The sequence below is a fragment of the Lupinus angustifolius genome, chromosome LG11 (genome assembly GCF_001865875.1).
Source record: "Lupinus angustifolius cultivar Tanjil chromosome LG11, LupAngTanjil_v1.0, whole genome shotgun sequence".
Lineage (NCBI taxonomy): Eukaryota > Viridiplantae > Streptophyta > Magnoliopsida > Fabales > Fabaceae > Lupinus > Lupinus angustifolius.
In genome coordinates, this window is record NC_032019.1 from 7,383,325 (window position 1) to 7,396,173 (window position 12,849).

The 12,849-nt window shown below is 28.3% G+C and overlaps 2 protein-coding genes across 2 annotated transcripts; both read right to left on the reverse strand.

The window, feature by feature from the left end:
- LOC109360156 (cytochrome P450 85A-like) lies at positions 4,830-6,649 on the reverse strand. The gene is made up of 6 exons (XM_019604885.1): positions 6,307-6,649; positions 6,102-6,188; positions 5,764-5,842; positions 5,566-5,672; positions 5,286-5,410; positions 4,830-4,934 (listed from the first exon to the last, which is right to left on the reverse strand). The coding sequence occupies exons 1-6, from the start codon at positions 6,571-6,573 to the stop codon at positions 4,850-4,852; spliced, it is 750 nt and encodes a 249-aa protein (XP_019460430.1). The 5' UTR covers positions 6,574-6,649; the 3' UTR covers positions 4,830-4,849.
- LOC109359683 (cytochrome P450 85A-like) lies at positions 7,236-11,221 on the reverse strand. The gene is made up of 2 exons (XM_019604378.1): positions 11,034-11,221; positions 7,236-7,560 (listed from the first exon to the last, which is right to left on the reverse strand). Exons 1-2 carry the CDS (start codon positions 11,219-11,221, stop codon positions 7,236-7,238), a joined length of 513 nt encoding a protein of 170 aa, XP_019459923.1.

Below are 12,849 nucleotides of genomic sequence, written 5' to 3' on the forward strand. Positions count from 1 at the left end.
CCATTACTCCTGGTGGTTTACCACCGCATGTTCTAAAAGTAAAAAAAGGTGCACCATTGATGTTGTTGCGAAACATAGACCCAAAGAGTGGCTTATGCAATGGGACGAGATTACTATGTCGTGGGACTTACATGAATTTGTTAGATGTGGAAATCCTAACTGGCCAACATGCTGGACATAGAGCTTTTCTGCCTAGGATTAAACTTAAAACGTCAGACAATGCAGGACTCCCTTTTGTTCTTATCAGAAAGCAATTTCCTGTGCGATTAAGTTTTGCACTCACCATAAATAAGGCACAAGGACAAACCATTCCTAATGTAGGCATTTATCTTCCTAAACATGTCTTTGGACACGGACAACTATATGTTGCTCTATCAAGAGGGGTTTCAAAAGCTACCACAAAAATTCTTATTAAAGAAGGAAAAATTCAAGGGGAAGAGGGTGATTTCACAAAGAATATTGTTTTTAAAGATATTTTATTGCATTGACTTAATGCTAATGATGTTACTACATACATCTACATTTATGTGACCGTCATACTTCAGTAACAACCAACGATTATCAAGAACAACCCAACGATTCTCAACAGTCACAAATCTAATGAGATTCAGAAGCATACAATGTCGTCTTTTCTACTCTACATAATAGTCCCTATTTCTTCACTGTGTTTCTTCATTTCATAGTTATTTCTTAATAAGGTGTAGTATTGAGAATACTGTCATTATTACTTTCATTACACATTATTATTTTCTTCTTTACTTAATCTTACAGCTTTTTGTAATTCAATTACAAATTATGTACATATTTCATATTTCTATAACAAAGTATTGTACATCAGCCAAATTACCTATCATTTTTCCTATAAAAAATATATAAATTTTGTGGTTTTTCCAATATAATTCGACATTGTGGCTTCAGTATTCAATAACAACATTCTAAACATAAAAATATTTCTCAATTTCCTCATATCAAAGAAAATTAATTACTAATTTATCATGTCTATTACTTTGTGCAATCATTATTACAAAGATAAGAATGCAGTTCACAAACATTCCATGAAGACTTTATAGATTAGGATTTATTTCAAGGATTATGTATTAATCATACTTTTTTTTACCTTTAAAAATAAATGTGAGTTACTATACTATTTGAATGTTCAATTTTATTTAATGTATTCAATTACAACACGTTACAAACAATAGGAAAGCGGGTTGACAGGCACGGGAGTGCCTGTCAACACGCTAGTATAATTAAGAGTGATTTGTGTAATTCAGTAAACCGTAGGGTATAAAGTAGTTTACTCTTATTATTAATCTTTTTACAACTGATTTTTACTGATGATCAAGATATGTTATTTTATTTTGATTGGATATTGAGGGATTCCATATATTCCTTCTCAAACCTCACTAGAAACTTGATAACTTGTTACGGTTATTTATGAATATTACAACCGAAATATCATTATGATTATTCATTTAAAAATGTTAATAACTTTAGTTTTACGAAATTTGTGATGGCAGAATGAAAATGTATGGCAATGTAACACAACCCGAACCACATAAGTGGAGAAACCATGGCTGGTTGCATAAAAAATGGATTGTGTTTAATTATTGATGAACTTAGGTGCATGGTGTTTACTGGGGATACTTTCCCCATCAGGCTTACGATCTTGTTAAACACAATGTGGAAAGTTATCAGAGGTAAGGTAGCAACAAAAGTGGAGCTTCATAAGAGAAATATAGTGGGGGTGAATGATTTGAAGTGCGATCTGTGTTTGTTGCATGATGAACATTTAGAGCATCTTTTCCTTTCTTGCCCTTTTGTCTCTAATGTGTGGAAATGGTTCTATTCTTGGCTTCAAATTGATATTACCTTGTTGGATTCGATTGTGGAATCGCTAAAGACGCATGATTCCCTCTGTATGAATAGAAAAGGGAAATCGATGTGGAGAATGTTATGGTTTGCTGTTATTTGGTCGATTTGGAAGTTAAGAAATGATATTATTTTCAGGGGGGGCAAAGTTAGTTTTACTCAGATTAAGGATTCGATTCAAATTAGGTCTTGGGTGTGGATTTCTAAAAATATAGGATCAAATTTGTACACTTTTGCCCAATTGTGTATTGATCCTTACTCTTGTATTGATCTTTTTTATAAGTTGTAATTGGGTTGGCATCCCTTGTGCCTGTTTCTAATATATTTGCTTATAAAAAAAACATATCATTCCTTGGATAAAGTTTTCTTTTTCTTTTTCTCTCCCTTAACTAATGCTTATGACATTTTTATTAATAAGCTAGAACAAGCAAAGACGCAAACAACAAAGAAATCATGCATCCTTGAAATATAATTAAACATCCTTACAATCGAGGCTATAAAAAATGTCGGAAATCACTAGTTAATTCGTAGGAGTATAGGAGAATATGACCATTCAACTTTGGAAAGTGATCAATTGAGTATGAACACATGATCATTAAACTTTAATAGATGATCAATTCAATATATTTAATAATGACATTTTCAAAGTCTTCAAATTATTCATGGATTCTTTAAGACTCTAAATTCCAACATAGAAAGGTGAAAATAACATTTTGAATATGGCTTGAAAATATGAAAAAACATTAATTATTCATCATCATCGTCTCTTTATAAAGACATTTTTCTCTCCTTCACTAGATAAAATGGAACACATGAGGAAGAAATGACACGCAAGTGAGGAAAATAATATAGAGTAAGTGAGAGTTATTATTGACCACATCTTGAGAATAAGCTATTCCTAGTGAGTGTCTAGAGATAAACATGTGCTATCCTTTTAAAGTGAGAGAGGTAAATATTATAATCATACTTTTTATATTGAAGGTATTTTTGAATTAGATCTCGTCATTGTTTACTTCTCAATTTCAATATATTTTTTCATGTTAAAATTATCGATGTCTCCTCTATATTTGCTCTAATCTATTTTATTTATCTATTTGTCAATTCCATAAGTGTCCATTTGCATCACACAAAGGAAGAAAATTGATTTTGAATTCCTCAACAGTGATATCAGATTTTCTAGATTCGTCGGTGAAGCATAGCATGTGTGATCTAAGATGTAGGACATCCTAGTGAGATACTAGAGATATATAATGATTCATCCTAAATAGATGAGAGAGAAATCCTAGTTAGAGACCAAAGAAAAATCCTAGTGAGATACTAAATAGAAATCCTAGTGACATGCTAGAGAAATATTGTACCTCATCCTAGATTGATGAGCGAAAAATCCCACTGAAAGACTAGAGATATATAATGATTCATCCTAAATAGATGAGAGAGAAATCCTAGTTAGAGACCAAAGAAAAATCCTAGTGAAATACTAAATAGAAATCCTAGTGACATGCTAGAGAAATATTGTACCTCATCCTAGATTGATGAGCGAAAAATCCCAATGAGAGATTAAAGAGATATCATAGTGAGAAACTAGAGAAAAATTATAGTGAGATTCTAGAGATATTGTACTTCATCACGATGAAAATTTGTCCGACTTAATTTTATAAGTAGATTAAATATTGATCATTTTGATAGTGTTGAAGCGACTAGTAGTCGTTTGGTCCTTTTTCATTATGATCCTTGTATTGAAATTCTTTCTGACATGATAATCAGACAATGCGTTTCATTGATATCAAGTCAAGCCAATAACAGTACATGCCAACATTTGTTAGTAATAGCTACCCAATTATGTATTTACAATGAGAGCTAGATTAATTTGAAGAAGTGGTTCAATATGTTGACCAAGACAATTCCAATCAAGATATTAATAAACAATTGTATAAAAATATGATTAATGATAACCTTTGATAGGAAAATATGATCATTGAACTTTGATATATGATGAAATTAATATGAGTGTAACCATTGAACTTTGGTAGATGATCCACTAAATACTTCAATAATGGTCTTTCTAATGTCTTGGAATTGTTCTTTAACTCTTAAAAATTATGAGTTTCAACATAGAATGTCGTAGATAGCATTTTCAAGGTGTCTTAAAAATATTATCAACATTAATTATCCACTATCTATTTATGAAGAACTGATTATCCGTTTACTCTATAAAGGAAACTTGTGAGAAATAGAAGACATGTAGTGAGAAAAGCAATATAGAAAGAAAGTAAGAAAGTTGATATCCACAATAATGTGAGAATAAACTATTCTTAAGGAAAGTTTGTGAATTTCATCATTGTTGGATGAAGTTGAGTGTCATCATCTTAGAGTGATAGAGACAAATGTTGTAATCTTATTTTATCTAATAAAACCATTTTTAAATTAGGTCCACTATGGTTTACTTCTCAATTTGAAGAAGTTTTTCTATGTCAAAATTACTTATATCATTCCTTTACTTTTGTTCTATTTTATTTATCTAATTGCCAATTGTTGGGTTTATTCAAGTGGGAAATCCCACATTGGATATATGGGGGAGAGTAAAAAAGTTTATAAGTAGAAAATGCTCATTAAACTAATGCCTTAAGGTTTTGGTTCAAGACGTGGTGTTTTACTTGTGTTTCTTCACTTTTTCCATACCCGATAACAATGAAAATTCTTAGTGGTTGGAGACTTCATAGTCGCAATATCATCCAACACCAACAAATATGCATTTTGCATCACATGTTATGAATTTCCAAACAAACAAAATATTCAAGTAAAGAAATTACATCAAAAGAAAGAGCCTTTGGCCTATTTCAATCAAGTTTAATTAACCTAATGAAACCTAGGCCTAGACTTCCATACACATGTCCATTTATTTATTTTAACGGGCAGAGAGCCTTTAATTAGGGCAACCCATCATCACCAATACCATACCCATCATCAATTTTGTTTGCTAGTACTTTGTCACCTTTATGTGTAGTCCATTTGGTGCAATAACTCTCGGGAATGTCAGAAGTTTGTCCTCTACCACCTCCCACCTGAAAAAGTATATATAGTTAAACATTAGTCAGACTTATGCAGGTGTTCAATTATATATAGTTTAGACCATTTATTACCCAAATGATGCTAGGCATCAGCGTATACAAAATGTGTCCATGGCAAATAGACTCTAATTAAGTTTTAACTAGACAAGATTATTAGATTGGCTTTCGAAGCTATTTTTCGTTTAAATTTGATCTTGTAATATTATTCTCGTTTCATTTTGGATTAATTAAATTGAATGTGAAACTTAATTTAGTCATTCAAATTCAGAAATTGGTTTTATAAGGTTAATAATAAAAATATCTACAAAATCCCAGAAAAATATATCTATAAGATAGGTACAGTACCTGTAGTTAGTGACAAAGGAGTGAAGGAAGAGACTGATCTTACATATGCCTTGTTCCTTTCCGGGACATATCCTAGTTCCTGCTCCAAATAACATGTTATAGTTATGAGACTCCAAACCTTTTTCCTGCATTTCAAAATTTATATTCATTAGCAGCTAAATTACGAAAGTAGTTGACCGACTCTATCTAATGAGATAAAGACTTGGTTACGTTGTTATTGTATTAGCAGGTAAACTATTTTTATGCATAGAAGAATTAAGTTTGTTGATGAGCAACTAACCAGCCATCTCCATGGGTTAAAAGTTAAAGGCTCTGGAAAGATGAATGGATCCAAGTTGCTATCCCTTGTGTAAACATAAACTCTCCATCCCTTGGGGATGATAAACCCTAACAAGAAATTGAGATAGTCAATGCTAAATGAAAATTTAAACTCAAAAACAATATAGGTTCTGTCCTGTAGATTGAAAATTTAAAATACCATTCAATTCTACATCTTTAATGGTCCTCCTCAACTCTCCATTAACAACATTAGCCAGCCTCAGAGTTTCCAAAATCACCTACACACAACATAAACAATTGAAAAACTTTTTCTGCCTTTTTGCTTGAGAAAATTTGTAGCATGCAATAATTTGAAAAATTATGTAGTTCATGAAGTTTTAAACCACCATTCACAACCGGAATTGCGGCTGCAATATTTCAGTTTTGGGAGTTTCCCCATGCGGTCCTATCGGCCACATTTTCCACAAGGTAAACATAACATAACCGCAATACATCATCTCATTGTAGAACTAGAAATGGGTATAGATAAGTGATTACCGCGCGAGTAAAGTTCATTTTCTTGTATTCATCCCAGCTGATTAGTTCTTCAGGCCTTTTGTTTTGTTTGATATTAAAATGCTCTTCCTGTAGACCAGTTAAACAAAGTTAAAACTTAAACCATGGCTTTGATATTATAAAGCTTTTCTTCTAGCTTTTAAGTTTAATAGTGAAGAGTTTTACTACACTAAAAACTTTGACTCACCCTTATTGCTTGAAGAGCTTTTGGATGATCATGAAGATATTTGACTGCCATCATTGTAGTAGTTGATACAGTTTCATAACCTGAGTATAAGATTGTGATTATTTGTTCAATTACTTCTTCTTCATCTAGTTTGTAGTTGGAATCATTTTCTAAAAGCTGCTGAAGATTATCATCATAAGTAACTGAAGAAGCTTTTCTCTTGGCTAAAAGCATTTTCAATATTACATCCACTTTTTCTCTAGCCTGCAACCAACAAAAGTTCAACATTGTTAATGTGAACTTGATCAAAGTAAAAATGAGTATTCAACAGAATACAAGTCTACAACATACCTTGAGTCCTTGATAATAATTGCTGCCCGGAATTTTAAAAGGTAATGATATTGTCCCTTTATATATATTTTGAAATAAAGCGTCAAAGGACTGATGGAAAGACCTTGGTTCATTTTCTACAACCAGCTCCAATGCTACAAAGAATGCCATCTGAATAGAACAAATTGAAGAATGTAAACATGGTTTGTATTATTCTTTTAATTTTTTTAATGTTTCTTTGAATTATCAGCATGATTACAACAGAAAGAACTTGAATTAATCAAATTTCATAGTAATAAAATTTAATAAAAATGCATGGTTCTGGATCACATATATGATATATGTGCCTTCAAATTTCATAGCATGTATGTGCCTTGTGGGAATTATTACATGTTTCTGGATCATATATAACATACACGAAGCTGATTTTAATTTAATTAATGGGTGACAATTGTAGTATATTTATTACAAATTAATAATAAAAGTTGATATATGTAATTAATTGAAAAAAATATATTTAAATTAAAAGTTGAATAATCAAGTGATTTCCTGACTAATCACATTAAGTATCACATGAAATATGACACTTTATAGAACAGAAGATGTACTAAACCATTAGTTTATACCTCCATAGATTTTTGTTGCATATCAATGGTTTTACCATCCCAATTGTGAAGGAAAGACCTCATAAACTTGTCCATTTTAGGCAAAACTTGATCTCTAAGTGCAACGGGTCCAACAAGAGATAAAAGTGATCCTCTAATACGTTTATGAACAGCACCATGAACCTCAGCAACGTTAATCCCTAGTATATTCTTCATTGACTCAGGGTAACCAGGGACTAGACCTTTAGCTTCATTCATGAGGATGTATCTATTGACTTCTGGATCCATGCTTATAACCATAGGGGACCCTAATGCGTGAGTCTTAAAAAGACTTCCATACCTACAATGGAGACACATGCAAACATTTTGTCATTCATCATTGCATAATGCATATATAGGAAACTTTAGAATTAGTCAATAAACCTCTATATATGTAATTTTCAAGACAAAAAGATAAATAAAAAAATTAGTTTCGCTATTTATTTTGTTCTAGAATATTCCCTCCTCCCTTTTTTATAAAATATTTTGAGGTTTTTGTTATGATACTATTTATATGACCATTTTTAAAGTTTTATATACCATGTTTTTTTATATATAACGAATGAATTTATTACCAAAATATCATTATTTACTCTTAACAATTTGAGTAGAAAATGAAAATGATTGAGATTTAGTAAGTTAAATAAAATTATCGATAAATTAATTCTACATTTCATAGGAAGCGGTTACAGTTTAAACCACGAAAATTTTGAACTTTCAATTTATGCAACAAAAAAAACAAAAAACATGAAAATTGTGGAACTGAACCAAACCATATCATGAGCAATTCGGTACAATTTTTGCAATAAAATTTGTCATTAATTGAGGTTAACCAAATCATATCTTTGTGTATAGTTTAGCACTCAAATAAGAGCTTTAAATAATTTGGTAAATAACATATTTAAATTATTTTTATTACAATCTTTTTAATATAGATTAGAGCATTAAAATAGGAGAATTGAACACTCTAATTTAAAGTTGTTATTACAAATTGGTTAAATAATTTTTAAATAAAATATAATTTTAGAAAATAAACAAATTTGCAATAGAGTTTTTTTAAAACAGCATGATTTAAGACATAAAAAGGTTGAATTAAAAGTTTGTCCATTAAAAGAGAAAGATTTGAATGACTTGACTTAATTTTATTACTTTTAAAAATAGGAGTGTTAATGATTTTTTATGCCAGGGAAATAAATAATTTTGGAAAATTTACCATTAAAATAGAAGATTTGGATTCTCTAATTAAAATGTATTGTTTTTTATTTTTTAAATATTTAACAAAATCCGAAATAAAAATCTTGACACTAAAATAGAAGCTTTGTTTTATTATTATTTTTAAAAATAGGAACATTAAATATTTTAAAGGGAAAAGTTCACAAAACCCCCTTAAACTTTATGTCTTTTACAAATAGATACTATAAACTATTTTTTCTTCCTAATTACTCCTTAAACTTTACCTATTGTTAAAATTGATTCCTATATACATACAATCTTAAATTACTAATATTTATGTTAATTCCACACGAATCATAACCAATATTTAAGGCAAAATTGACCATAAAATTCGTCAGATATTAGACACTGGATATTTGGGAAGGAGACACTATGCATGTAGTGATTGGTGAAGTTTGATAACAATAACAAATGTTTCTCTCTATTCATGATAAATGAGTATGAAATGGATAGATGCACTATTTTTGTCTGCTAATTATGCTGCTATGGACAAATTTTATTTTTAGTAAACAATATTCCAATTTTATTGTTAGTAATTTAAAATTTTAAGTACATAGAGATCAATTTCATTAATAGTTAATGTTTAAAAAATAATTAAAAAGAAAAAATAGTTTATAGGGTCTACTTGCAAAATACATAAAATTTAAGGAGGCTTTCTAAACTTTTTCCTATTTTGAACAAATAAAAACATTAAATTGCTAAATCATCATTAAAAATTACACAAATGGTAATATAACATATTAAAAAAATAAACTTTTGATACACCAATAATATTCAGAATTATTTAGACAATGGGATAATAGTAGCATTAATGCACCTGTTTGAATCGAATCAAATCACAAAATATGGTTCAATTTAGTTTTATGGTTTGATTCAGTTATTTTTTTAAAAACCATTTATATTTGGTTCAGTTTATGGTTTTAGAAATTTAGGAATTATTTGAATCGAACTGAACGCATAATAAAAGAATAGATACTAGGGAATGATGTTTTATTCTTATTTAAAATTTTCAACCAATTTTGTGACTTAAATTATCATTTTTGTGTGAATTATAATGTTTTGTATGTTACTAAATTATTGTTATGCTAGTATTATATATGTTATTACTTACTAACTTTTTTCTCACCGTCTTGATGTTTTGAAACATATCTTCTAATAACTTTTGTAGTATTAAGTTTAAAACTAAAATATACAATACATTGTTACATGTGTATTGTTGTATGTGTTACTAATTGTGAATTGTAAGTTTATACATGTAACTATTATATATTTTACTAATTGGTATATGTTACTAATCGTGAATTGTATTGTTATACTATTACTAATAGATATATCTCACTAATTGTGGATTATGTTATTATACACATATATGTGTGATAATTAGCTTTTCTTTTCTCCATAAATTGTATAATTGTTGTATTTGTTAGATATGAATTTCAATTTTTTATCTATCTATATTTGATTCAAATTTTATAATAATAATAATAATAAATTTTTTTCTTTTCTGGATATACTATATTTTTGTAATACATTTTGAATTTATAATTAATGCAAGATTTATTATAAAAAAATATTAGGAAAAACCAGGAAACCAAATCGAACCATTTAAGAACGGTTCATATAATTAAATTTATAGTTAATTAAGTTGAACCAAATCATAAGTTTGTATTCGATTTGGTCAATGAAATACACCAAAAACTGAATCAAATTTTTAGACCTCTAAGTATAATAATACATAAGTATTATCTAATCCAGAATTGTGAATAAAGTGGATTGTTAAATGTTATATACGAAGAATAAATTATTTTCTTATATTAGGAGATAAGATATCTCATTCAACCACTAAAATTATAATATATATTCTATTTAACTATTTTCTATAAAACCATTTCTAAATAATTTTAGTGTGTAAATGATATGGAGAAAATAAAACATTCACAGTTTGAAAATATGATGGAGAGATAATGTAATAATATATGGATAATCTAAAAGTAAAGGTGTATAAATTATTGATTCGATCTAGTACATAACAATATCAAATAACTAAATAATCAAATAAAACGTTAAGTTTTACACTTGTGACAAACTCAATTAAAAATAGCTGAACATGATATTGAGATCTAGGATCTTGTATGTGTTATTTTCTTTAGAGCAAATGTTTTAATATGCACTTTCCCCATCAATATTATATAGTTTGAGGATTCTTTATAATAATATCAGGTTCATAATAAAAGTTGTATCGACCATATCTACTGTATTTTTCCACTATTTGGGACCGCACTATAAAAATTAAAAACACTGTTTCGAGCATTGGGGAAAGTAGAAAGGGCATACGTCTATCTCTTTGTTCATTTTTTAAAGGGAATAATAATTAATACTCAAGAAAAAATAACCCATATGTCAAACATGAGAATGCTTCATTTCAACTCTTATTCCCGGGGGAAAAAACTCTCGGACCACAATGAAAATAAGCACTAACATTATTATGCACAAATAAATAAAACTTAAGAGACAATCAATATTAAAAGAGGTTAGGCTTACATTGATCTACGAAGTTTCATGAAATCTGGTCCCTTGAGAAACAAAGAAGTTTCACCAATAAAAGGCAAACCCATTGTTCCTGGTGGCAATCCTTTCCTTCTGTACTTTAAATCGTTCCATTTCAACAATACAAAGAACGCACAAAACACTAAACCAATAACATAATAAACCATTTCTGGTATTGCCATGACCTTAATTCTCAAATATTATTATGTTGTTAGATCAAACTTTTCACATTTATATATATTGGAAAATCATAAATCACAAAAGGATACTTTGTTTATTAATGATGTTATAAAGTGATATTTTATTTATTAATGATGATTAGTTATTTATAAGTGATACATGTGTCACATTCTTATAGGTATGATGATTTATTAGAATGATATATCATTATACTTATATATAACTTGTTTTTGACAATGAATAAGTTCCTATATTTTTTTATTTTATTCATTATTTAGAAAACTTTTAGTTAATTTTTACTAAAAACTGATTTCTTATCCATTAATACAAAAACCGAAATGGAAACATACTATTTGCTTATTATGTTTTCCTAATTATTTATTATTTTCCAGCAATAACATATTAGACAGATTCATACTAATATTTATGAAATTTTATTTTTATATCAATTGTAAATCCTCCATTCAAATTTTTTTTGGCCGAAGGTGTATGTATATAAATTATTTCTGGTATTACCATGACCTTAATTCTCAAATATTATTATGGTGTTAGATCAAACTTTTCACATTTATATATATAGGAGGAATTTACAAAAAAATAAAATTTATATATATACACTTTTTTCTCTTTTTTATAAGAGGGAGTGTGGGATGCTTGATACAATGTTTTGCTATAAACACATCAATTAAAAGTTAAAACTTCATTAAATTATTTGCATTTGTATCATTATACCTAAAAAAGAGGTAACGACAATAAGAATCTCTTTTTTATATATATATATATATATATATATATATATAAATACAAAATATGATGTAACTTCCACCATGATGTAATTTTAATTTCTTATTTTACCTTTTATATTATTTAATTTTTACAAAAAAAAACCATATAATCCTAATTAACCACCACCAACACATTAAATAACCACATCTCTCACCTTAAACTCAACTTATCATAAACAAAAAAATATAATATAAAGTACACCAAATACAAAAAATATATTCTAATTATAAAAAAAATGAAACATATAAAAATTAAATACGTAGTATCATGTAATATTAGCTGGTAGATACGAAATGTCCGTAAACACTAGTATAAATAAATGGTAGTTTTCTCTTCAAGTGGCATACCTATAAAATATATTATTTGACTAAATGTTTATCCATGTACATTACTAAATAATAGTTAACCAAAAGTGATATTAGACTAAATTTTATCTTATTACCATACGCAAAATTCTATACTTATTTAATGCCATTTTTTATTTATTTGATTTCGTACAAGTTATAAGAGATTTAAAGGGAAAATATATGTAACACTTCCTTAATATTCCAAAAATATTTGGACATTTCCTAAATAATTAAGTCCTAGTTCAATAAGATGCGGTCAACTATATGAGTCATACAATATCATAATAATTTACCATAAATAATAATTATTGACAAAACACTAATTTTTAAATTTGTTCGTAATTTCAAAACATTAAAAGTTAAAGGCTCTCGGTAGAGGAATGACTATATATATGTTGGTCATTCGCCACATATGCTAACCCAAATCGCTTGAAATAAAAGATGGAATAGATTTTACATAAGAACAACAGTTGAGAGATAAAAATGCATGACTGAAA

Coding starts and splice junctions, on each gene's coding strand:
- LOC109360156 (XM_019604885.1), bottom strand. CDS start 6,573: ATGTTGAACTTTTGTTGGTTGCAGGCTAGAGAAAAAGTGGATGTAATA. Junction 6,189..6,306: donor AAGCTCTTCAAGCAATAAGG/GTGAGTCAAAGT, acceptor ACTGGTCTACAG/GAAGAGCATTTTAATATCAA. Junction 5,411..5,565: donor TTAACCCATGGAGATGGCTG/GTTAGTTGCTCA, acceptor TTTGAAATGCAG/GAAAAAGGTTTGGAGTCTCA.
- LOC109359683 (XM_019604378.1), bottom strand. CDS start 11,221: ATGGCAATACCAGAAATGGTTTATTATGTTATTGGTTTAGTGTTTTGT. Junction 7,561..11,033: donor ATGAAACTTCGTAGATCAAT/GTAAGCCTAACC, acceptor TCTCCATTGTAG/GTATGGAAGTCTTTTTAAGA.